The following is a 26,063-nucleotide window of genomic DNA, read 5'->3' as shown; positions in this document are numbered from 1 at the left end:
AGATTTACTGTCTGGGCCCAGATCTGATAGAATCTGTTCAGAAGATCTAGGTGCTGCTGTAGGCCCTCCTTTGTTGGTGAGAGAAGCACCAGCTCATCAGCAAACAGTAGACATTTGACCTCAGATTCTAGTAGGGTTAGGCCGTGTGCTGCAGACTGTTCTAGTGCCCTCGCCAATTCGTTTATATATACACTAGCGTTCAAAAGTTTGGGGTCACTTACAAATGTCCTAGTTTTTGATAGAAAATTGATCAGAAATATAGTGTAGACATTGTTAATGTTGAAGGGAAGCATCCCGGAGTCGCCTCTTCGCTGTTGACGTTGAGACCGGTGTTTTGTGGGTACTATTTAATTAAGATGCCAGTTGAGGACTTGTGAGGCGTCTGTTTCTCAAACTAGACACTAATGTACTTGTCCTCTTGCTCAGTTGTGCACCGGGGCCTCCCACTCCTCTTTCTATTCTGGTTAGAGCCAGTTTGCGCTCTTCTATGAAGGGAGTAGTACACAGCGTTGTACGAGATCTTCTGTTTCTTGGCAATTTCTCAAATGGAATAGCCTTCATTTCTCAGAACAAGAATAGACTGACGAGTTTCAGAAGAAAGTTCCTTTGTTTCTGGCCATTTTGAGCCTGTAATCGAACCCACAAATGCTGATGCTCCAGATACTCAACTAGTCTAAAGAATGCCAGTTGTATTGCTTCTTTAAAATCAGCTCAACCGTTTTCAGCTGTGCTAACATAATTGCAAAAGGGTTTTCTAATGATCAATTGGCCTTTTAAAATGATAAACTTGGATTAGCTAACACAACGTGCCATTGGAACACAGGAGTGATGGTTGCTGATAATGGGCCTCTACGCCTATGTAGATATTCCATAGAAATCTGCCGTTTCCAGCTACAATAGTCATTTACAACATTAACAATGTCTACACTGAATTTCTGATCAATTTGTTGTTGTTTTAATGGACATTTTTCTTTTGCTTTTCTTTTTTAAAAACAGGACATTTCTAAGTGGCCCCAAACTTTTGAATGATAGTGTCTATATTCCTATTTATCGAACAAGTCAACTTTTAGTACAATAGGTGTGTTTGTGTGTTTAGTGCAGATGTATTGGAAGAGCTGTTTAATCTCACTCAATTCTACAGTGTTCTCCTGTCCTCTGATGACCTCTGCTTAGCTGCGCTGGTCCTGCTGTTGGACCTTTTGGAATGGAGCGGGGCCAAGTCTGGGCCGGGGAGGCTTCCTCTCTGGTCTGGTAGAGGTGGTGGTCTGGTGTAGGGTAATAGGCTGGGCCCAGTCTAGTCTGGCTAATCCGATGGAAGTGGCGATGCTCTGGTGGTGTGGGGCATGTGGGATGTGCTGGGTCTGGTGGGGCGTTGAGGGGGCCTGGGGCTCCTTGGTGGGGCTCCTTCTCTCACTCTCTCGTAGCTAAGTGTGGCGTAAGCAATGCTCGATCGATCATGAGATTTGATACTTCATAATGAAGGTTGCTAGGCAGCGCCTGTTACTAGGCTTTTACCATCCTCGTGGCAGTTCTAAAGTTTGCGAGGCATGTCACTTTGCCTAGCGCCAGTTGTTTTAATCAAATAAACGCCTGGCTATTAATTACATTTTACAGTAGGTTTATGCCATTTTAAGGCATGTATCAAATTGTTACTTATTAATGTAATCCAATGATTTTAAATAATTTAAGCAATAGCCGTGTGTGGTCAGCTATAATTTAAGCACCTTTTTGATTGGGACAGCGCAATGCTTTGAGACACGCTTACGGACTCTTGATAAATCAATCAATGGCAGATATTTGTTTTCACTGAATAACCGTTTGGATATTTGGTTACAATGAGGCTGGGAAAGTGTTAGCTAAATTGTGGTGAGTGCTCATGATGATAATCTTTAGTCTAGTTTGCTCATCTATTAGCACTGATCACAACATTTTGCTAGCATGTTTAGGCTATGTAGCCTAGCATAAAAAAGGGGATTATTTTTGCTCTTCACTCGCATACAGCCTATATTCCTACAAAAAGCCCTTGACTTGTCTGATAATCAATCAATGTGATTTTGTTTCACTGAATCTCAGTCTGTAGACTATTTGGTTATTTGATCTCTGGCTGGGCAAATAAGTTTAGGTGGTAGCTCATCTATTTGTGTGCTCATCTATCACTGATCATACACATTTAGCACGCTGTAATATAGCATAAATGAAGTGTATTATTTTGCTATTGACTCGTGCATAGGCAACTCCAAAAGCCCGCAGAGGTTGTGAAATATGAACATGACTTACATACTTTTTAAAATATTCATTGCTACTTTTTTCTATGGGTATCATGTTAATAAAGATAGCCACAATTTAACCTACTAGGAGTAGAATCTACAAATAGTCTTAGATCATAGAAGGGCTTACGGACAGGTGGTGCAACAGGTATCATTTTTAGGTTTGGTGTAGAGCACATTTACGATCAACTGGTGCAAGTGGTCCTTGGGGTGAGAGAGAGCCAGGAGAGAGGGAGGGAGGGACAGTTTGGGGAGAGGAGAGGGATGGAGAGAGTAAGAATGAGGGTGGGAGAGAAGCAGGGAGAGGGGGTAGATAGGGAGGGAGAGTTGGGAAAGAGTGTGAGAGAGGGAGGGAGGAAGTTGGGATGTAGAGAGAGGGGGAGGAAGAAAGAGGTGGGAGGGACGGAGGGAGAGCGAGGGAGGGAGGGTGAGGGGCATAAAGAGATAGAGGGAGGAAAAGAGGGAGATAAACGGAGTAAGGGAGAGTTGGGAGACAAAGATAGGAAGAGAGAAGGAGCGAATTACTCAGACTGTGTTTGGGATTCAGAGTGTGCTCCCTGAGCCTGAGTTTGTTCACTTACAGTAGAGTAACACAGTGTCAAGACTGTAATGTGGGAGGACAGAATGAAGCTGACTTACACCATGTCCAAACCGGACATGCGTGTGTGTTCGCGTGCGCAATCGTGCGCAAATAGATTTTGTCCCCCCACACCAAACGCAGGCTGAAATATCAAAACAAACTCTAAACCAATTATATTAATTTGGGGACAGGTCGAAAAGCATAAAAAATGTATGGCAATTTAGCTAGCTAGCTTGCAGTGGCTAGCTAATTTAGAAACTGGTGTCTCCAAGTGGCCACACACACCTTTCTAAAGTGTGCGCAGTTCCTAAGTAATTTCAATGCATTTTTATGATTCAACTATAAGATGCTTTTCCTGAGCACTCCTAGCTGTGCTGTTGAGGAACTAGAGCAAGCACACTAGTAGTTGTTTTATTTGGAACACAATCCTGCATCCCCACCATCACACATTACTGTTGTTGTTTACGCAATCCAAAAACTGCCATTATAAATCGCAATCTGGATCAAGCGGGCATAATTTGAAAGCTTGTTCTATTGCCAACATGACTAGCTACACTGAACAAAAATATGATTGCAACATGTAGTGTTGGCCCCATGTTTCATGACCTGAAATAAAGGATCCCAGAATTTTCCTCAGAAAGCTTATTTCTCTAAAATGCTGTGCACAAATTAGTTTACATCCTTGTTTGAGCATTTCTCCTTTGCCAAGATAATCCATCCACCTGACAGGTGTGGCATATCAATAAGCTGATTGAGCGGCATGATCATTACACAGGTGCACCTTGTGCTGGGGACTATAAAGGGCCATTCTAAAATGTGAAGTTTTGTCACACAACACAATGCCACAGGTGTCTCAAATTTTGAGGGAGCGTGCAATTGGCATGCTGACCACAGGAGTCCAACAGAGCTGTTGCCAGAGAATTGAATGTTAATTTCTCTACCGTAAGCCAACTCGAACGTAATTTTAGAGAATTTGGCAGCACGTCCTACCGGCCTTACAACTGCAGACCACCTGTATTGCGTCGTGTGGGCGAGCAGCTTGCTGATGTCAACATTGTGAACAGAGTGCCTCATGGTGTCAGTGGGGTTATGGTATGGGCACGCATAAGCTACAATGAGTACAATTGTATTTTATTGATGGCAATTTGATTGCCCAGAAATACATTGACGAGATCCTGAGGCCTATTGTGTGGCCCATTTTTTTTTTTTAAGGTATCTGTGACCAACAGATGCATATCTGTATTCCCAGTCATGTGAAATCCATAGATTAGGGCATAATGAATTTATTTCAATTCCAAAATCAAAGTTTATTTGTCACGTGCGTCAAATACAACAGGTGTTCCATGTCTCTTTCCTTCTCCTTTACTGATCTTATTTTCTCTGCCACTTCTCATTCATTCATTCATTCACCACATTTTCTCACTCCTACCTTACAGTGAAATGCTTACTTACAGGCTCTAACCAATAGTGCAAAAAAGGTGTTAGGTGAACAATAGGTAGGTAAAGAAATAAAACAACAGTTAAAAGACAGGCTATATACAGTAGCGAGGCTACATACAGACACCGGTTAGTTAGGCTGATTGAGGTAGTATGTACATGTAGACATGGTTAAAGTGACTGATTTCCTCTGTATGAACTGTAACTCAGTAAAATCTTTGAAATTGTTGCATGTCGTGTTAATATTTTGCTCACTATAATTTATAAAATACCATCTCACAGTGTTAATCTTTCACACCGCAAGAAAGATTGGTGCGCATAGAATGGAGTCATGAGTGCATTTAGGTGCATGTTCTGCGGCAAATTCTCTTCACAATAGACAAACAGGCTCATTCTGTTCAGAACATCCCAGGGTATGACATCATGTCATCTTGTAACTGTGCATTAAACATAGTGATCATAAACATTGACATGAGTTTTATGATATGGAAATATGAAGTGCACATTTGAACTCATGGGTATTTGGCTGGCTTGTGTGACATCAAAGAAGTGTTTATTATTATTCTCCTCAACGTCTAATTTTTCAAAATACATCAATTCCTCTTAATTTACAGCATTTCACTCAATCAGACAACAAAACAAAAGTTGCCCAATTAGTGGGAGGGACGGGGACAACTTCTTGTTGCACGAGATGCTCAAGTTCAGAACGGCTGTCAGTCAAAACCCATACAGTGCTGTGAAGCGCAGGGCCTGAGCTCTGACGTCATGTATAGCATGTTACTGTACAGCCCAGCGTTCCAACTTAGTTGCTTATCAGTGCCAAAATCGGACATTTTCAACCGATATAGAGGTACAAGTGAAAAGGGATAAATGTATGTCAAACATGCCAAATGTGAGGTTATGAATCTTCAGCCCATTGTGATTTGTTTCAATAAAACATGTACTTTGATCAACTGTGTCAATCTGCCATTTTCTCCCCTCCTTGCAGACTTGCCAAAAAATCCTGGTTTGGTAACTTCATCAACCTGGATAAAGAGGAGCAGATCTTTATCTTGATCAAGGACAAGCCTCTGAGCTCCATCAAGGCTGACATCGTCCATGCCTTTCTCTCGGTACGTAAACCCTCTCTACCCCTTTCTCTCACTGTCTTTTTTGCTCTGCTCCCTCTTTAGTTCCTCTCGCTCTAGTTACTCATCCCTCTCTCCTTCCTCAAACCTTCTTCTCCTTGTGCCCTCTTACTCTACCTCTCCATGTCTCTTTCCTTCTCCTTTACTGATCTTATTTTCTGCTCTCTGCCACTTCTCATTCAGTCATTCATTCATCACATTTTCTCACTCCTACTTTGCTTTCCTGCCTCCTTCCTTCTCTCCGGCCTCCATACATCTCTTCTTTTCCTCACTCTCACTCCCCCCCACTCCTATCATTCTCTTCTCCTCTCCTCTTAACTTCTCCTCCTTTCTACAGAATGTATTCCCTATATCATTATGGGTATGCTCTTTCCATGAGATAGACTGACCAGGTGAATCCAAGTGAAAGCTATGATCCCTTATTGATTTCACTTGTTATATCCACTTCAATCAGTGTAGATGAAGGGGAGGAGACAGGTTAAAGGGTTTTTAAACCTTGAGACAATTGAGACATGGATTGTGCCATTCAGAGGGTGAATGAACAAGACAAAAGATTTAAGTGCCTTTGAACGGGATAGGTGCCAGGCACACTGGTTTGAGTGTGTCAAGAACTGCAACTCTGCTGGGTTTTTCACACACAACAGTTTCCCGTGTGTATCAATAATGGTTCACCACTCAAAGGACACCCTTCCAACTTGACACAACTGTGAGAAGCATTGGAGTCAACATGGGTCACCATCCCTGTGGAACGCTTTCGACATCTTGTAGAGTCCATAACCCAACAAATGGAGGCTGTTCTGAGGGCAAAAGCGGGTGCAACTCAATATTAGGAAGGTGTTCCTAATGTATTGTACACTCAGTGTATATGCATATGTTGCAGGTATGTTGCAGTATAGCCCCAATACCTGCTATCAGCCTAAGAGGGTATTTTACCATTATAACACCAATGTTGATTGGTTTAGCTTAGAGGCGCGTGAGTGCGCAGATCTGTGAATGTGTGCGTGCATATGTGTGTGTGCGTGTGTGAACATGTGTGAGTGTGTTTGTGTATGCTTACATGTTTCTGATTTATCTAGCCATTCAGTAAGCTGATTGTGTTGCTATCCCTCCCATTTTCCTTTTGAATGGCACTCTGTACTCCAGGGCTACATCCCAAATGGCACCCTTCTCCCTACATAGTGCACTACTTTTGACCAGAGCGCTGTGGGTCCTGGTCAAAAGTAGTGCACTCTGTAGGAAATAGGGTGGCATTTGGGATGCAACCCAGGTCAATAGAAAATCAACACGGACCACTGATCATTAGCATATAGATGCTTTGCCCTGAGTGCTGTGTATCGAGGAGGTGTGTGTGTGTGTGTGTGTGTGTGTGTGTGTGTGTGTGTGTGTGTGTGTGTGTGTGTGTGTGTGTGTGTGTGTGTGTGTGTGTGTGTGTGTGTGTGTGTGTGTGTGTGTGAGAGAGAGAGAGAGCCTACAGGCAACATTGAGGTCTCTCTCTCTCTCTGTTCTTCGCTGCATCTCCAAAGCCAGTGAAAGCTGGTTTTCAGTGCAAGCCAACAGAGAAGCACATATACAAATTTTCTCACAGCTTTAACAAAGTCTTAAAGCAAATGGAAACTCTTGCTCCACTGTAGGTCAATGGCAAACCAATCTTCTATTCCTATGAGGTAGCTATTTTGTCCCCAAGTGTATGCTTGGTGTCCCAGAGAGTAGATGTACACCTGAATAGTTGGAACTATACTCTTCAGCACTATATGATTAATCAAACTCTTGGCAGCAGTTTGGTGAAACATGACAATTTGGGTGTTGGCAGGGTTGACATTGCATTAGCCTGAAATTGCGTTCCAAATGGCATCCTATTCCCTGTGGTGCACTACTTTTGACAAGAGCCCTATGGGCCCTAAAGTCTCTATGCCGCGTGTCACTCTCAGATGTACTGACGTTGTAATCTGGTTAGAGTTTAATCTGTGCTTGGTTGCATCAGGGTAATTTTAATGACGTTTTATTCAACCTGTCACTTATATAAGAGGTATGTGTTATCTCTTAACTCACTTGAGCAAGTGAGTCTTTCTCTGTGACACTTTTTCTCCCTCTCTCTGTATGCTCCTCGCTCTCTATTCCCTCTCTATGATCCTCTATCCCTACTTCTCTCCACAGGAGCCACACAATCAGTTGCTCCACCTCTTTCTCTCCCCCATTTTTAATCTCTCTCTCACCCCCCCTCACTTTCTCTCCTTTTCTTCAGTCTCTCTTTCCTCTCTTTCTTCTTGATTCCCCCTTATATTTCTTATCTCTTGATTCAGAATGTCCACTTCATAACTATAAAATAAAACTAAAAAAAGATGTATCGCTCTTCCAGATCCCTAGTCTCAGCCACAGTGTGATCAGCCAGACGAGTTTCCGGGCAGAGTACAAGTCCACAGCCGGCCCCACAGTCTTCCAGAAGCCAGTCAAGTTCCAGGTGGACATCACCTACACAGAGAGCACTGCCGCCCCCAAGGAGAACGGCATCTATTCTGTCACCTTTACCCTGCTCTCAGGTACACGTAAACGCACAAGCATTCATGCATGCACACACACATGCACACAAACACGCACACACAGGGAGGTATGTAGACACACTTGCAGGCAAGTAACACACGCACACACACGGACAGCACACAGGTACACACACACACAGGCAGACAAGCACAAACACATGCGGGCACACCGCTCCTAGGTGTTTGTGTGTGCATGTATGTGTGTGTGTTTGTGTCTTTCACAGTGTGTGTGTGCTCCATGGGACCAGATTGGAGGAAGAGGACACTTTCCCTGGTACTAATCATAGGCCATTTGGATCCCGCTGCTTCTCTGATGTTAGTGGTTACAGGAGACCGCATGCAGCCACACTCTCTTTTTCATCTCCATGATCTATCCTAACACTCTTCCCTCCTCCCCCACTCTAACCCCCTTGTTTTCTTATTTTCTCTCTACCCTTCTCCTTTCCCCTTCCTTTGTTTTTCCTTTCTATTCCTTTTATTCCTTACTTTTCCTCTTCATTTCTTTACTCTTTTTCCTCCCCTTTCTTTCTCTTAATTTGTCTCCTCTGTTCTGCCTTTTTCATGTTCATGTGTACAGTACCTTTGTGTGTGTGTGAGTATAGAATGACTAACCTTGTTCTCCCCTTGTCTATTGCAATCATGTGTGTGTGTGCCTGCATGTGCGTATGTGTGTGTTTTCCTGTTTGTGTGTGTGTGTGTATAGGACCCAGCCGGCGCTTCAAGCGGGTGGTAGAGACAATTCAGGGCCAGTTGCTAAGCACACATGACCAGCCCGGAGTTCAGCAGCTTTCTGGTGAGTTGAACACGCCCCCTTCCCCCCCACCAATACCCCTATCACCCTCTCACTGCTAAAGCTAAGCTAGCACTCCTCCCCCACTCTCACCCCCTTTCCTTCCCTTTCACCCACTCTCTGCTACAACCTCCATATATTGCATGGCCCTCACTCCACCAAGTATGGGAAGAGATTGCTCCATAACTAGTGATCTAAGATAAGATGTTTTTTTATGGTCCCTTAATGTTGGTTATAAAGGATCAGGGGTAGGATAATCTCATCGTGAGCCCTAACTGCCACTGCTCCATGGCTCCTCGCCATGGTAACGTCAAAGCAACCACAATGCACCTCAATGAATTGCACTGCCACTACATTGAGATGTAGAGGGATCACACTCTCTAGCTAGCTCTATCTTTTTTAAACCCTTGTCACTCAAAATCCCAACCTCTTGTAACCCTTTTTGCTGCCCATACCTGCCATTGACTAGACCACAGCTATCTGGTTAGATAGTGAACTTAGAGGACCAGTCAAGTTAATCCTGGTGCTAGGATCTCCTCCTCTATGTCCTCCTCCCTCATCCAGAGAGGTTTTACTCTGCCCAAAATCTGTCAATGAAAACAAGCCCACGAAGTGAGGATTTATTTTGTATGGAGGTCAATGAGAGAGTGTCAAATTTGGTCAACAAAAAATGTAATTGCTCATTTGCTACGTGAGGCTTATTTGATTGAATAGAAGTTTAGCAATGGTTAGGTTGTTACGAATACACGGATATAGTAAGTGGACGCACGTGACATTTTGGCAACATAGTTGTCATAGAAATAGATAGAGGACTCATCATGGAGATAACCCATTTTAGCATGGACATTGCCATGGAGGGCTTCCACCATTTTAAAGCTGTCAACTGGGTGGGGGTTCCTATGAGTTGGAAGCAATCAGCCAAAGAAGAAGAAAAAAAATCACCTGCTTAAAAATGGAGATGGCACTGCCCATGCTGTTACATATGCTAAAATGGCACAGATGAGTCCTCTATCTATCTCTATGGCCTTTTGTTCTGACGCGTATCTGCCCTCTTATTGGCTAGAATGTCCCCACCTGATCTCGCCTCCCCCTTATTTTTCCATTGTTAGAGCGGTCACTTGAATATCTTGTCAATATAATAGACAATCTTCGCTCATCTCTTGTTTTATCCATGAGCCATTTGGCCAATAATAAGTCATCCTGTCCCGAAGTGCCTACCACATAGATCTCTTATAGACAATAGAGATGTCTATAAAGATTGAGAACAAAAGAAGAAGAAAATAAAATACACTGTCCTCCTACTCACCCTCCTCATGGCCTTCCTCATGTCTTATCAATCCATCCATTGCTATCTCTCGTGTATGTGTGTGTGTGTGTGTGTGTAACAAAGTATCACAGTTTGACTTAGAAATGTAATGTTTTGTCCACGTTTTTTCCAAACGTCTATGGGTGAGATCAAGGCAAATGTTGGTTTTTGACATTTAGGTTGAGACACTGTTACTTAACTCAGCAAAAGTGAAACCAAAAACACTGCAGTTGGGCTGGGAGTTTCACATCTCGGGTTAAGGGTTAAATTAAGGTAAAAATAGAAGAGGCAAGTGGAATGGGGAGAAATGTCGGCCCTGCATTCAAGACCAAAATTGCTTAAAGGAAATTGTGATTAATAAAAAAGTATTCCAATTTCATGTAAGGACCAAACAATTGACAGCTGTGTACCCTAAGTGTCGTTGTGCATTAGTTTACTTCAATTAGGGGAAGGGTGGTAGGGTTAGGGGAAATACATTTACAGAAATGTCTAAACTTGTTTTCGCTTTGTCATTATGGGGTATTGTGTGTAGATTGATGAGGAAAAAGATGTATTTAATCCATTTTAGAATTGAAAAAGTCAAGGAGTCTGAATACTTTCCGAAGGCACTATATATATTTTATTTATATATATTTCCCCCAAAAGATATATGGGGGATTGGAAATGATGCAGACAATTACATTAATGGAAGCCACAATCTATCTGCAAATATTTAAGCTGATCTACCCCCTAAAAATACATTTAGAAAAGTTTAAAGTTAAGTTAAGGTTTGGGATATGGTTAAAATGGGGTCGTTTAGGAATTTATTCAGAGTGGTTAAGTTAAAGGTTAAAGTTTGGAAAAGTCTTAAAACAGAAAAACAAATAACTATTGCCTAGCACTGAACACGCAACCTTTGGCGCCAGAGAGCAGCTTTTTTACACCCATCCACCATCCCCTAGCAAGCTGCCAGCCTACTTGAGGTAATAGTGCTCACCTTTGCCCATTGTGACCGGTTTTGAAGCAATTCTAGATGTTCTTGGGACCTGGATGGTCATCTAACTTTGACTTCAAACTAGAGCAACCTCCCTGGTGTGTATTCCTTGTTCGCCATCCTCCTGATACCAGTACCATCTGCTGGCCAGAGAAATACCACTAATATGTCTCTTATCAGTTCACTTACATTTTTTGCATGTGTACTACTATTTTAAATGTATTCTATGTAACTAATTCTGCACTTATACTAACATTTTAACAATCACTGAATCAATATGTTAAAAGGAGGAGTGGTAGATGCTGAAAATGGTTAAGTGTTGAACAGTGTGAGTTTCCCTGTTTGTCTGAAACCCAAAGTCAGTTCCTTTGGTATCTATGAATGTGTTGATCAATGAATTTGCATATTGATATATTGCTACATCTGGCTGATGTTAGGAGTTGGAGACCAGGCAGTCACCCTCCAGCCCATCCCCATGTAGACACATGTCCACTGCAACTCACTAAGCTTTATATTTTTTTGTCTTTCATTCCTCTCTCTCGCTCTCACACACAAACATTATGCACATGTGCAACACAAGGACATGTCATTCAAGAGTATAGGAACAGAGCCACTGTTCATTGTAAGGTGGAATGTCGTTAAGGCGAGTTGGTGTTATCAGTGGACTCTTAGAAAAAAGGTTATTTGACTGTTCCCATAGAAGAAACCCTTTTTGGTTCCAGGTAGAACCATTTTGGGTTCCATGTAGAATCCTCTGTGGAAAGGGTTTTACATGGAACCCCAAATGGTTCTACCTGGAACCAACAAGGGCTTTTCAAAGGGCTCTCCTATGGGGACAGCCGAAGAACCCCTTTAGGTTCTAGATATAACCTTTTTTGCTAAGGGTGTGTCTTCTGATTTAGTATACTTTTTGTATCATTAGTATGATCCCTGTCGCACCTGAAACATCTCAGTGTTTAGAATGCCAGCTGAAAACTTACCTTGAAGTTAACGTGAGTAGATTCGATGTCATAGGCCAAAAGCCTGTGTGTATATAGATCATCACCATCCCAAACAGAGAGCGTGGAATTATTTTGGAGTGACTCAACATCTCTCCCTTCTGTTGACCCCCAGTGCACAGATGTGCCCGAAGGCAAGCACTCTTGTCAACTTCCACTTAAAGTAGACTTTACTTTGACACCTTTCACCCCTGGTGCTACCAACTCTCTCAAGTAAATGCACTCCCACTTCTCTAGTCATCACACACACTTAGAAAACTCTTGGAAGAACTGATTTGATTTAACATTTAGCACAGTTAGTAAAATACTTCAAATTGTACAGGATGCGAACAGATGACTGACATTTCGACTCTCAGGAAGACGTCAGCTTGACGTCGAAAACGTCAGTAATCTGTTCACATCCTGTACAATGGATTAAAGTGAGCAAAAATAATGTGGAGTACTCCAACTCATTTTTACCTCGAATTAGTCATTTAAAAAAAAAAAAATTTGGTAAGCCATTCTCAGAGAAATAGTACAATTAAAATAAACAATTAATCTAGAATAAAGACTGTCATGGATTTTTGCCAGCACTTTACTAGCAGCATCCCATAGCAGGGGTTTTACTGGGCTTAGGACCAAATGGCACCCTATTTCCTATTTATTGCACTACTTTTGACCAGGGCCCATAGAGTGCACTATATGGGGAATAGGGTGCCATTTGGGACTCAACTAAGGTGTAGTAGAGCCACTGGGTCAGTGGCACTATCTGAAGTGGCAGGGGCCAGTAATTAGCAGAGAACTTGGCTTTGCATAACAGTAGGTGGCGGACAAAATACTTAATCAAGGCAGCTCGGTATGTCTGTTAATCACCAATAAGAGCAGTCCCGAGGAGTGTATGTGTGTGTTTGCATGCTTGTGTGTGTGCAGCATACCTGGCAGGGATTTAATGTGTTTCTCAGAACAGAGGGTGATAAAAGGGGGAAAAGATGGGGATGGAAGGATGAGGGATGGTGTTGAAACAATTAACTGTCTGGTCTGTCTGATGCAAGCCTCTCTCCTTTCATCATTTAGATTGGCATGAGCGAGAGAGAGAGGAAGAGAAAGAGAGAGCTGAAGGTTGAGCAGACAGAACACAGCACAAGTTCTATGCTCAAATCAAATTATACTTGTTGCATACACAAATTTAGCAGATGTTATTGCGGGTGTAGCGAAATGCTTGTGTTCCTAGCTCCAACAGTGCAGTAGTATCTAACAGTTCACAACAATGCACAAATCTAAAAGTAAAATAATTGAATTAAGAAACATATAAATATTAGGACGAGCAATGTCAGAGTGGCATTGACTAGCATACAGTAGAATACAGTATATACATATGAAATGAGTAAAACAGTATGTAAGCATTGTTAAAGTGACCAGTGTTCCATTATTAAAGTAACCAGTGATTCCTTGTCTATGTACTGTACATAGGGCAGCAGCCTCTAAGGTGCAGCGTTGAGTAACCGGGTGCTAGCCGACTAGTGACAGTGACTAAGTTCAGGGCAGGGTTCTGGGTGGAGGCTGTCCCATCGATGTGGATGGGGGAGTGCTCGCTCTGTTGTCTCCTGAAGTCCACAATCAGCTCCTTCGTTTTGTTGACGTTGAGGGAGAGGTTATTTTCCTGGCACCACTCCACCAGGGCCCTCACCTCCTCCTTGTAGGCTGTTTCGTCATTGTTGGTAATCAGGTCTACTACTGTTGGGTCATCTGCAAACTTGATGATTAAGTTGGAGGCGTGCGTGGCCACGCAATCACGGGAGAAATGGAGTACAGGATGGGGGTGAGCATGCACCCGTGGGTGCCCCTGTGTTGAGGATCAGCTTAGTGGAGGTGTTGTTGCCTACCTTCACCACCTACAGGCGGCCCGTGAGGAAGTCCAGAACCCAGTTGCACAGGGTGGGGTTCAGACCCAGGGCCCCAAGCTTAATGATGAGCTTGGAGGGTACTATGGTGTTAAATGCTGAGCTGTGGTCAATGAACAGCATTCTTACATAGGTATTCCTCATGTCCAGATGGGAAAGGGCAGTGTGTAGTGTGGTGGTGATTACATCATCTGTGGATATATTGGGGCGGTATGCAAATTGAAGTGGGTCTAGGGTGAGTGCTACGGGGCGATAGTTATTTAGTTAAATTACCTTTGCTTTCTTGGGTACAGAAACAATGGTGGCGCAGGGCTCTCCAACCCTGTTACTGGAAAGCTACCTTGTCAGTTTTCACTCAAATCCCATTTGTAACAAACCTGATTTAGCTTATCAACCAGCTAATTATTAGAATCAGGTGCATATATTCGGGTTGGAGCAAAAACCTACCAGATGGTATCTCTCCAGGACCAGGGTTGAAGAGCCCTGCTCTAGTGTACTGTACATCCACTCAGTTAACTGTTCCAAGTTGTAAAATGTTCAACCTAGAGATTTGTCTTAACAACTTTGCTGAATAACTTTATGATCCTAAGGGTTTCAAACTATTGCCTCAATATTTTGGAGTGACTCAGTATTTCTGTAATAGGGATTTGAAGATGTTTTTCATCAGTGAGAAACAGTCTGAAACTGTGTTACTGAAGTAAGTCATAAAAGGCTAGTGAAAGTTAGTGTCCTCCCAGGTTTTAGAGCCTAGTATAGTAGCAGTGTGTGTGTGTGTCCTTCAGCCTGCTTCACAGTATATGGCTGACACAGTTGTGTACGGCTCTAAAAAGTTAGTGGTACAGGGTTTTAGAAAACTACATAAAAAGGCCCACTAACACCGGCCTGAATTGCCAACTTTTAAGTAGTTTTGGAGATCATTCCACATGAGGTGAAAAAAAAACAAAAGCAGATTTCCCTAACTCGGTGGAGATTGAAGGGATCTCCAGGGCACAGGAGGTTGGTGGCACCTTAATTGGGGAGGACGAGCTCATGGTAATGGCTGAAACGGAATTAGTGGAATGGAATCAAAAACATGGTTTCCATGTGTTTGATGCCATTCCATTTCCTCCGTTCCAGCCATTTTTATGAGCCGCCCTCCCCTCACCAGCCTCCACTGCTGAGTCCGGGTCTGGTAACTTATACGTCTGAAGGTTAACAATTTTATGCAAGAGGGCTTTACAGGCAAAAAGAGAGCAATGCATCGAGACTTCGTTAGAGGGCAAGGTTACGTTTTGATACAAATTGCAATGTGTGCTGATCACTCGAAATAAAGCACAATGCGCAATGATAAACTGTGTCCAATGGCTTCAATACAGTGGCAGCTGCATTCATATAGATGATTTCGCCATAGTCAATTACCGGAATGAATGTTGACTGAATTATTTGTTTTCTGCTATTTAACAAAACACAGGGCCTGTTCTTATGGAATAAGCCTAATGTAATTCTTAATTTCTTAACTAATTCATCAACATACTTTTTGAAAGATAGATTTTCGTCAACTCAGATTCCCAATTATTTATAAGCGGGGACACGATCAATGAGGACACCTTCCGAAGAGACATTTTTACGTGATTTGGAAAATAACATATACTTGGTTTTACCTGCATTAAGTACTAATTTCAATTCAATAAATGGTTTGCGCAGGGCAATAAAGGCAGATTGAAGCCCTGACAGAGCCTGGTCAGCTGTGGGAGCAATAGAATACACCACCGCATCATCTTCATACACGTGAAACTAATAACAAAAAAATACATAAACTGTTAATGTAAATAGTGGAAAGAACTGGACCAAGATTCGATCCCTGTGGGAAATCCCTAAATAATGTTCAAACCAGCTACACGCAGCCTGGTCCAGGCCAATTGATTAAAGTAGGGTGCTCCAACCCTGCTACTGGAGAGCTAACGTTCTGTAGGTTTTCCATAACCCTAATCTAGCACACTTAATTCAAATAATTTGCTGGTTAATAAGCTGAATCAGGTTAGTTAGTTGAAACAAAAACCAGGAAGTTACCGCTCCAAGAACAGGGTTGGAGAGCCCTGGATTAAAGCCTCTGAATAAGCAATGAGTGATCCACAGTGTCGAAGGCTTTAGAGAGGTCAATAAAAAAGGGCCACACAGTGTTATTCTTATCTAAACATCATTTAAAACCAAAGGAGTAGCAGAGAAGGTGCTATGACCTTGTCTGAAATCTTACTGGTGTACAATTAGAACACATTTCTTAGTTGGGGGGGTAGCTAGGTACACTGGATATTGCCAATCATGAGAATATGCTGATCATATTTTGGTTATAATAGTTAAATGTATCATTGGTCCGCTTTTTTAAAATTACTTTTTACCCCTAATTGGAAGTTAGTCTTATCACTGCAACTCCCGCACGGACTCGGGAGAGGCAAAGGTCGAGAGTCATGCGTCCTCTGAAATACGACCCTGCCAAGCCGCACTGCTTCTTGACTCACTGCTCGCTAAACCCGGAAGCCAGCCGCACCAATGTGTCGGAGGAAACACTGTGCAACTGGCGACATAAGTCAGCGTGCATCTGCCTGGGCCGCCACAAGGAGTTGCTAGAGTGCAATGGGACAAGGACATCCCAACCCTAACCAATTGTGTGGCGCCTTATGGGTCTCCCGGTTGCAACACAGCCCAGGATCGAACCCGGGTCTGTAGGGATGCCTATAGCACTGCGATGCAGTGCCTTAGGCCGCTGCGCCACTCGGGAGGCCTCAGGTTTAATTTTTACTGATGGTAATACCCACATCCAATTTCGAATCACTCTTGAGCAATCTGGCTAAGGATAGCACTCAGTATAGCCTAAAGAGCTGGATTTGCTAATACGTTACAAAAAATTATATATATATAAAAATACACTGTAGTCGTTCAGTCATGTACAGACAGCGTTTGTTTTATTTGAAATTATATAAATGACTGATTCAGGGTGTCATTCGCTGGCATGCTTCGGAATGTTGATCACGTGATTACCTATTTTGTTAAACTGCTAAAATATTAAATATTGTATTTGTAATTACCATTGGATTGTACTGTATATGGTAAATAGCAGTCCAAAATGCTGCTTTCTCTATAAAGCTCCAAACTTTACCACTGACCTAAATTGACCTACATCCTGCTTCTCATTGGCTAGAGCTGACAGTGATATCATATTGTGGTGTCTTTTTTATGTTGAACACACACACACACACACACACACACACACACACACACACACACGACGTGGCTGTCACAGTGGCCCTCACCCTCCCTCCATCTCTCTCCCTCTTCCCCACCTTCTGTCAGTCTCTCTAGCCTCCTCTTCTCGCATAAACCCTAACGTTCATTGTTTGTTCTCTCTCTCTTCCTCTCCCTCTCTCCCCGTTTTATTTGCTTCCCGTTTGTGTACCTAGGTAGCCCCTTGAATAACTTCTTTGACGTAATTGAAAAACTTTTTTCAGAGGAGAAGAACGGCCAGGTGCCTCACTACCAACCCCCCGCTACCCCAACCACCCGACATTGCTCCTCTTCCATGCGAGAAGATACAAAATGTCCGCCCGCCACGGGCCGAGACAGAGTCAGGATGGCGTCCATTGGGACACTGGAGGAATCCTAGACCAGGAAACTGTAGTAGCAATAGAGCCAAAATGTTAGTTAGAGCTAAGATGAAGCATTAAAGATCCGAACCCGAGTATCACTTTACCCATTCTTATCAGGGGTTTTGGAAAAGTGGTCAGAGACTTGACAATGACAAAGCTAGCAGTACTGTAACTGAACATACCCTCTTTGGACTCAATATACTTTTTGTATGAAGGAATGACTGTGTACATATAGAGAATTTGAATCAAACAGATATTTTACCAAACCCACACACAATCTCCCCTCTCCTTAACATAACCCCCCAAACACACACACACACACACCTCACATCACCCCATCTAAGCGTCCGTGCCATTTTGTGTGCTCCCCCTCCCCCACTCTTTTGATCACATATTGGCACTGTTCGAATACTTCATAAATACATCCTTGAAGTAATCACAGATCTGACTTGTTTAGATTGGTGAAAGTAGTAGGGTGGTAACCTTGCTTACATCTATCCAATCACTGTGCTTACCTCAAGGAAACGAGGAAGGAAGGATCCATTTCTGTATTAGTACAGGGCCATTGTGTTCTCTCTCCTCTGCTCACCTGTGTGATGACTTGACTTGTTTCTACTACCAGGAATTATCCAGAAAACCTATTAGATCCTCCTCCTGCCTCCCTGCTCCACTTCGCCTATCCTCTCCCTCCTTGGCCATCACTTCAACCCCCCTGTCTGCACACCAAGAGATGGACATTTGTTGACTGAGCTGGGGACCGCTTTTCAAGGGGCTTCCTTCACTACCCTGAGCAGCAGTCCCTGAGGGAGAAAACAGCAATCCATATCTCTCTGATACACAAGCATATTATACACATACAAATGCACACACACACTTTCCACCCGCCTACTAACCTCTCCTATCCCCTCATATAAATGGAGATTATTAAGCATTTAACACCCAAACACACAATCTCATTACACAAATAAATACATGCTCCCCTTCTCACACACTATTGCACAGTATGCATAGACAAACTCTGGGATGTTATAACAAGAACAAAAAAAATGACAGAACAATGAAGTGACCAAGAGGAGAAGCGAAGGAGGATGAGTTTGTTGATATACTGTAGTATCAACAGCCGACGCGGACGCTTGCTGGATTGTATCGTTTCTCTTTTTAATGTACTTCCTCTTTCTTTGTGAAGAAACTGGATTTAAAAATACTAAATGGACGTCTATTAGACTCAATGCCATTGCTGCAAATTGACTGGAATTGCTATTTCAGAAAGCAAGGGGTGTATGCAGTATGGGTTGGGGGGGGGGGGGGGGACGACTTGATCTGGGGTTGTGGGGAGGGGTGGAGGGATTCAGGTGGGTAATCTAAATGAATGATCTATTCTGTTGTACAGACTGAATTCATTTCTTATGTAAAAAGGAAATGTCTAGTTGTGACACAGTGTTTAGATATACCAGTAGGACCAGGTTTTACAAACTTGCGTTGCCACACTTCCCTTTTTTCCCCCTTTATTTCTCCCTGTATTTTTGTTTATATGGTCATTTAGGATTATGAATTTGTTTGATTTGATCTGAGTAAGGTGTCATGGTACAAACATTATTGTATTCCCCAAGTTTCTCCCCATTTTCCCCAGAGCACTTTATGTCATTTATCATGTACAGTATACCTATTTTAGTCTTAACTACCAGCAGTAGGAGTTTGAGGAGAAAAAAAAAGTGAAATGCAATTGTGGATATTTTTGTATTTTTCCTTATTTATTCATATTTTTTAATTTTCTCTGTTCCGTTTCCTAATTTGTTATTGTAACCTCACTATTTATATGAAGGAAAAGCTGTTAGATCAGGTGAATGTTTATTTATTTATTTACCTGCTTGTATGTTTGTAAACGAGGCAACAAGCTTTTGTTCAGTCGAATATTTAATTTTTTTCTTTCCTTTGTCTGACTTTTAACAGAATTATGTGAACATTGATGAACAACAAGTTGCAATGTATTTCTTTCCTAGCGTTCAAGATGGAGGGGGAAATACTTTTGTTGTATATGCTTAAAGGTCCAATGCAGCTGTATTTTTTTGCTCAACATCAAAACATTTCTGGGTAACAACCTTAATGTGATTGTTTTCAATTAAAATGATCAAAAAGAAACAAAAATAGCTTCTTAGCAAAGATACATTTCTCAAGCAACAATTTTACTAGGACTGTCTGGGAGTGGTCTGAGTGGGGAGGGAAAACGAGCTGTTATTGGCAGAGAAGTTTGGGACACTTTCTTATGGGTCTATTAACTAATTTACTGGTGATGTCACCAGGCAGGCCAATATTCCATCCCACTCCCAACAGGCTGAAATTTCAGGCAGTCTTTTCAAACAGCTCTTACACTAAAAGGGCATTATCATCATTTTCACAATATTATTCTAACCTCATAGTGTGGAAATATAACATACAGTAAATCTAGATTTTGACTGCACTGGGCCTTTAAGAAAAAATATTTTACCAGTCATTTAAGAATGTAGAATTTAGCCTCTTTTGGGGAGAAATATTGCTTCTATTGATATTTGTCAGTTTCATCTAATCATCATGTGTGTAGACCAGTTAGAGGTGTCAAACGACTTCCTCATCCAGTCTTCTTCTCTTGTACAGTACATAGACAAACATGGGGGTTGAAATGCTTCTTCTTCTACACTGGAGATATTCCTGCTCTTATGCTTTTTTCTTGTATTGCTGTGTGCATGTAAACATGAGCTCTTCTTTGCATGGCTTTAGTGGTAATGCTCCATAAAACTCTCTCACTTTCTTTCCCTCTGCCCTTAGCCCAACAGTTCTCTCTCTTTCTCTCCTTATGTTCAGCCTCCTCCACCTCTTCTTCTCCCCTCTCGTTTCTTTTTCTCCATCTTTCCTTGCCCCCTCCTCTCTCTTCTTCGCCCCCTTCTCTTCTGTCTTGTGCACAGCATTGAGTGATGCTTCCTCTTGCTCTGTCCGTCACTCTGTAAGGCTATAAGGGAGGAAGCGCTGAGGGCACCGGGTGCTAGGGGAATCACACAGTCCTGGGTGGTGTTCCAAATGGCACCCTATTCGCTACATAGTGCACACTACTTTTGACCAGAGACCTATGGGTCTTGGTCAAAAGTAGTGCTCTACATAGGGAATAGGGTGCCATCTGGGACACAATCTTAAAGCGTTAACCGGTGAAAAGGGGCACCCGCATTGCTCTAACGCAGTTCTACCTGTGACACCGCCAAAACAACCTCTATGCTAAAGACACTAAGCAATACCCTACTGTTAGTTACTTCTTCACCCTCCCTATTTTCTACAGTGGAAAAACTAGCGACATTAAGGTCATCCGATGATACCAGTTATCATTAGAGCATTTTGGGTATTGTAGTTCTCATGCTACACCGGGGCTGCAAGCATTCATTTTATTACCAGAGCGGGAAACAAACAAATAAACAATGTCATCCTTCTTGTAACATAACTGTGAGCAACTTCAGTATGGAAAACTCCAATAAACTCAGTTAAGGGTTTGGTGTTGCTGTGTGTGTGTGTGTGTGTGTGTGTCAATGCAGTACCTTTCCACACCAGCAGAGAGAACCAGATCGCTTCAATAACATGTACTGGACCTTTTCTCAGGTAAGCTATCTCCTATGGGGTTGTTGGGTGTCGAACATGTCATCCTAAAGCTTACATACATCATAAAACACACACTTCAATCTACTAAAACTCTTATTCTCACCATCTCTGTGAACCTTCCATATAGTTTTCTGCATTGCTTAATCCTGTTGGAGTTCCAAGCTACATAACAGGGGACACTCGGGGATAATCCCAATTGCATACTCCTTGCATACTCTCTTCTCTCGTCTGCTTCTCAAAACCATTGGATGAGAAAGCCAGGAGGAAGCCAGCGAGGAGAGAGGAGGACACAAGTAGTATGCAATTGAGATCGTCCCATTTTAACAAGGGGTGAGTATCAAAAGGGGCATAAGTGACACTGGGTCAAATTTAGTACTTTTTAGTTGAGCATTATATAATTTTCTGTTATTATATGAGTATTATATTTAAATAGTAATCTAAAATAGGGGCTCAATTGAATCCATAACACTGAAGTTCAGCGCTATAGCGCAATTGAAATTTAAAGGCAATGCTCCCACGTTTGCGGAGACTGCGTTCACCATAAAACGCTGTATATGTCAGCTCAATCGGAAATTGGCTTTAAATTTCAAGCGCTCTATAGCGCTGAACTTCGGCGATAAGGAATGAATCGAGATCTATCCAGTGGCAAAAGAACCTACTCAAATCTACCCTGGTCCCAGATCTGTTTGTGCTCTTGCTAATTCCATTGCTGTCAACGGCATAATTTTATAAGGAGTTGGCAACAGAGAAGAAACAGACAGGCTAACTGAAATACTTACCTGCATTGAAATATAAGGTAAAAACATAGACCTATTAAAACCAATTGCTTGCCAGGCTTGATGCTTTATTACAGCATTTATTACAGTATTGAGCAGTAAAGCAGAGTTTACGTAGGAGGTTGCAGTTCCAAATCCCATATTGGCTACTGTTATATCCGATTCATACTACTGTGCCTAACCAAGCCAAGCTGCACTGCACTGGCCTGGTTCCTCATCCACCATAGTTTCTGGAACCGTGCTGAAAATGAGAATTATAAAATATCTTGGGCCAGCACAGTGTGGTTCAGGTCAGCACAATAGTGTGAAATGTTATTATTGTACCTTGCCAGGGTTTTGTTCATTAGGGCACGTGACGGAAAACATTTAGCAATGTAAAACAAAACATTTGCATTTCTTAGGTACTCCCTACCTGTTTCAGTCTGGTTTCTTCCATTTGTTACCTAATGAACATGACCCAGTTTACTTACAGTTGAAGTCGGAAGTTTACATACACCTTAGCCAAATACATTTAAACTCAGTTTTTCAAAATTCCTGACATTCCATCCTAGTAAAAATTCCCTGTTTTAGGTCAGTTAGGATCACCACTTTATTTTAAGAATGTGAAAAGTCAGAATAATAGTATCGAGAATTATTTATTTCAGCATTTATTTCTTTCATCACATTCCCAGTGGGTCAGAAGTTTACATACACTCAATTAGTATTTGGTAGCATTGCCTTTATATTGTTTAACTTGGGTCAAATGTTTTGGGTAGCCCTCCACAAGCTTCCTACAATAAGTTGGGTGAATTTTGGCCCATTCCTCCTGACAGAGCTGGTGTAACTGAGTCAGGTTTGTAGGCCTCCTTGCTCGTACACGCCTTTTCAGTTCTGCCCACAAATTTTGCATAGGGTTGAGGTCAGGGCCTTGTGATGGCCACTCCCAATACCTTGACTTTGTTGTCCTTAAGCCATTTTGCCACAACATTGGAAGTATTCTTGGGGTCATTGTCCATTTGGAAGACGCATTTGCGTCTAAGCTTTAACTTCCTGACAGATGTCTTGAGATGTTGCTTCAATATATCCACATAATTTTCCTTCCTCGTGATGCCATCTATTTTGTGAAGTGCACCAGTCCCTCCTGCAGCAAAGCACCCCCACAACATGATGCTGCCACCCCTGTGCTTCACGGTTGGGATGGTATTCTTCGGCTTGCAAGCGACCCCCAAATAGCCTCTCAGAAGCTTCTAAAGCCATGACATCATTTTCTGGAATTTTCCATACTGTTTAAAGGCACAGTCAACTTAGAGTATATAAACTTCTGACCCACTGGAATTGTGATACAGTGAATTTTAAGTGAAATAATCTGTCTGTAAACAATTGTTGGAAAAATTACGTGTGTCATGCACAAAGTAGATGTTCTAACCGACTTGCTAAAACTATAGTTTGTTAACAAGAAATTTGTGGAGTGGTTGAAAAACTAGTTTTAATGACTCCAACCTAAGTGTATGTAAACTTCCGACTTCAACTGTAATGGTTAGTGTGTACAAGGCCTGGAATTGTCCAGCTACACAAATCTTTATCTTACATTAATAATAATAATTTGCCTACAATTATTAAAACACAATAAAAAGGGAACTCCCTGTTAAATACTCTCACATCTTTTTTTCTTTAAATAGAAAATGTCCATTCCACTCTTTAGTAAGTGTTTTTCTTTCCTCTTCACTCTGTCAAAAAAAGAAAGAAAAAAAATAGGACGACTATGTATAAAGAAAATACACTTAGTAAAACCAACTTCTTTGAATCCACTGTGGGGGCTCTCAAATCCACCTCTTCTCTCAGTCTTCACCACTCTGAAGGGGGCTGAAGGAAAAGAGAACTCCAGCCCCTTCATATCAGTGGTCCATTAAAATAATGTTTCAGACTTTCTATATTCCATCAGAACCTTTTTACCTTTATTTGAGGCATGGAAACATAATCTAGTCACTCTATTTTTATAATCTGAGTTCTTTACGGGCTTTGTCCACTGGGCGGCAGCAGTGTTCTAGAAATCCTAAATGTTAAAGTTTTCACTGCCTCATTCTGCTGTCTTGTCCGTCTCTGTACACAAGCTTCCAGAGCCTTGGTGACAAACAGAAAGACAGACAGATAGACCATTCTGTTCACTCTTCCACTGCGTATATATAGCTACTGTAATAGACAGCTAGAGGTGAGTACTTCAGGTCAAACACTGAATTGTCCGTGTAGCAAAATAAATTGTCCAAGAGTCAAATTTGGGAACAGGCCGTCACGGTACCCATCCTGTACCCATCACACCCACTCTCTATCCAGCCTTATCTCTTTCATCCTTGTCTTACCCTCCATCGAGAAATAACGATTAAGGATGACGATGCCCTTAGATGCTGAGCTAAGGTCAGTTTCAGTGGTTTTCCACTCTAATGGTTCAGGTTAGGATCACGGGATGGCAATCTGATCCTAAATCTGTATCTAAGGGCACTCGTGACGTCCTAAAACACTTGAGACTTTCTCCTCCCAGGAGGAAGAGAGTGTGCACCGATTGCACACTCTCTTCCTCCTTTTCCTCTCCTCTGCATTCCATCTTTCTCCTTTCCTCGTCAGACACGCGAGGTGATGTAGAGAGAGCGTAGCCGGCGAGCCAGGGTCATCTCGAGTTCCTCCAGTGGCGAGTCTCCCCTAGGAGGCACCATTTTAGGCCCCGAGCCCATCTCCGTCACCCAGCGGGCCCCCAGAGGCCCCAGGAGCAGAGACCGGAAGGCCTCTCTCTCCAGGAGCCCTGCCATGTGCTGCAGGAAGAAGCCCTCGCAGAATGAACTCAGCACTGATGCACCGTGGGCCTGGGGTAGACAGAGAGAGAGACACACACTTATGGCTCAATTCGCTACAAAACCACACTGTGGTATTCACGCAGTAGCTACTTTTCCGATGGTACTGTTTAACAAACTACTACCAGATAGACCCCAGTCACAGCTATTCTTTACCTTTTCAGAATAACACGGAACCCAAACCGCCTGCGAGCATGCGCTATCGTCCATACATTTATTTTGTCCCCCTACACCAAACGCGATCACGACACACAGGTTAAAATATGAAAACAAACTCTGAACCAATGGCATTAATTTGGGGACAGGTCGAAAAGCATTAAACATGTATGGCAATTTAGCTTGTTAGCTTGCACTTGCTAGCTAATTTGTCCTATTTAGCTAGCTTGCTGTTGCTAGCTAATTTGTCCTGGGATATAAACATTGAGTTGTTATTTTACCTGAAATGCACAAGGTCCTCTACTCCGACAATTAATCCACACATAAAACGGTCAACCGAATCGTTTCTAGTCATCTCTCCTCCTTCCAGGCTTTTTCATCTTTGAACTTATATGGTGATTGGCATCTAAACTTTCATAGTATTACCACGACAACCGGCAAAACAGTTCATCTTTCTGTGCCTGCTTCTATAAACCAATGAGGAGATGGGAGAGGCAGGACTTGCAGCGTGATCTGCGTCAGAAATAGGAATGACTTCTATTTTAGCCCTTGGCAACGCAGATGCTCGTTGGCGCACGCGAGCAGTGTGGGTGCAATAATTGAATAACATGGATTTCTACATTTATTTTGCAACGCTTGCGCAGGCGACGAGTCCGGTCTGGTCAGCATGTAAGAAGAGTGTAGTGTGACATTTGGGTGAAATTTGTAAACTGAGACTCTTAATACATGACGGTATCCAACAAACAACTGAGATCCAGAATACACAGTGAGAGTCTATATCTAGGGCCTTACCTTGGCCGTCCTGTAGATGCTGACAGCATTTTCAAGATCGATGCTCTGGGAGCAGATTATCTCACAGTGTCTCTGTAGGGCCCCCAACTGAAAAACGCTGGCCGCTGAAAGCAGCTGGGAAACACCAACCACATAACAAAATACAGCAGATTAGATAATGCTACAAGTTCTCAGGCCTGTGATCCATTCAAAGCCTTTTTTGCCCAACAAATCAAGCAAATTATGTGATTTCATTATGAATATGTGAACAAACAAAAAAACATTACAATGAGTGAGTGATTGACTGCTATGGTGAACTTGGTTGTAGATTAGTACAAGGACCTCTGAATGGCATACAGTTTGGCTCTATTTCAATGTCTTATAAATCTGTCCTCTCCTCATCTA

The 26,063-nt window shown here is 42.4% G+C and overlaps 2 protein-coding genes across 3 annotated transcripts in view; one reads left to right on the top strand and one right to left on the bottom strand.

Moving 5' to 3' along the window:
• brsk2a (BR serine/threonine kinase 2a) overlaps window positions 1-18,796 on the top strand; it is a 567,398-nt gene extending 548,602 nt beyond the window's left edge. The window contains 4 exon segments of the mRNA XM_045688027.1: window positions 5,273-5,396; window positions 7,768-7,948; window positions 8,652-8,741; window positions 17,378-18,796. Of these exon segments, the coding sequence (XP_045543983.1) occupies window positions 5,273-5,396; window positions 7,768-7,948; window positions 8,652-8,741; window positions 17,378-17,532 (550 nt within the window). The 3' untranslated portion in view covers window positions 17,533-18,796.
• A 4,401-nt stretch (window positions 18,797-23,197) lies between these two features.
• The window catches only part of abtb2b (ankyrin repeat and BTB (POZ) domain containing 2b), a 173,293-nt gene continuing 170,427 nt past the window's right edge, over window positions 23,198-26,063 (bottom strand). The window contains exons 16-17 of one of the 2 annotated variants that reach the window (XM_014123879.2): window positions 25,680-25,793; window positions 23,198-24,743 (exon numbers count right to left, since the gene is read on the bottom strand). In XM_014123879.2, coding sequence (XP_013979354.2) covers window positions 24,504-24,743; window positions 25,680-25,793 — 354 coding nt within the window. In that variant the 3' untranslated portion in view covers window positions 23,198-24,503. The remainder of the gene's footprint in view (window positions 24,744-25,679; window positions 25,794-26,063) is intronic. The other variant, XM_014123880.2, reaches the window with a different exon arrangement.

Source organism: Salmo salar, chromosome ssa10, assembly GCF_905237065.1.
Source record: "Salmo salar chromosome ssa10, Ssal_v3.1, whole genome shotgun sequence".
NCBI lineage: Eukaryota > Metazoa > Chordata > Actinopteri > Salmoniformes > Salmonidae > Salmo > Salmo salar.
Note: the sequence above shows the minus strand (reverse complement) of the source record. Positions and strands in the feature narration are given on the sequence as shown.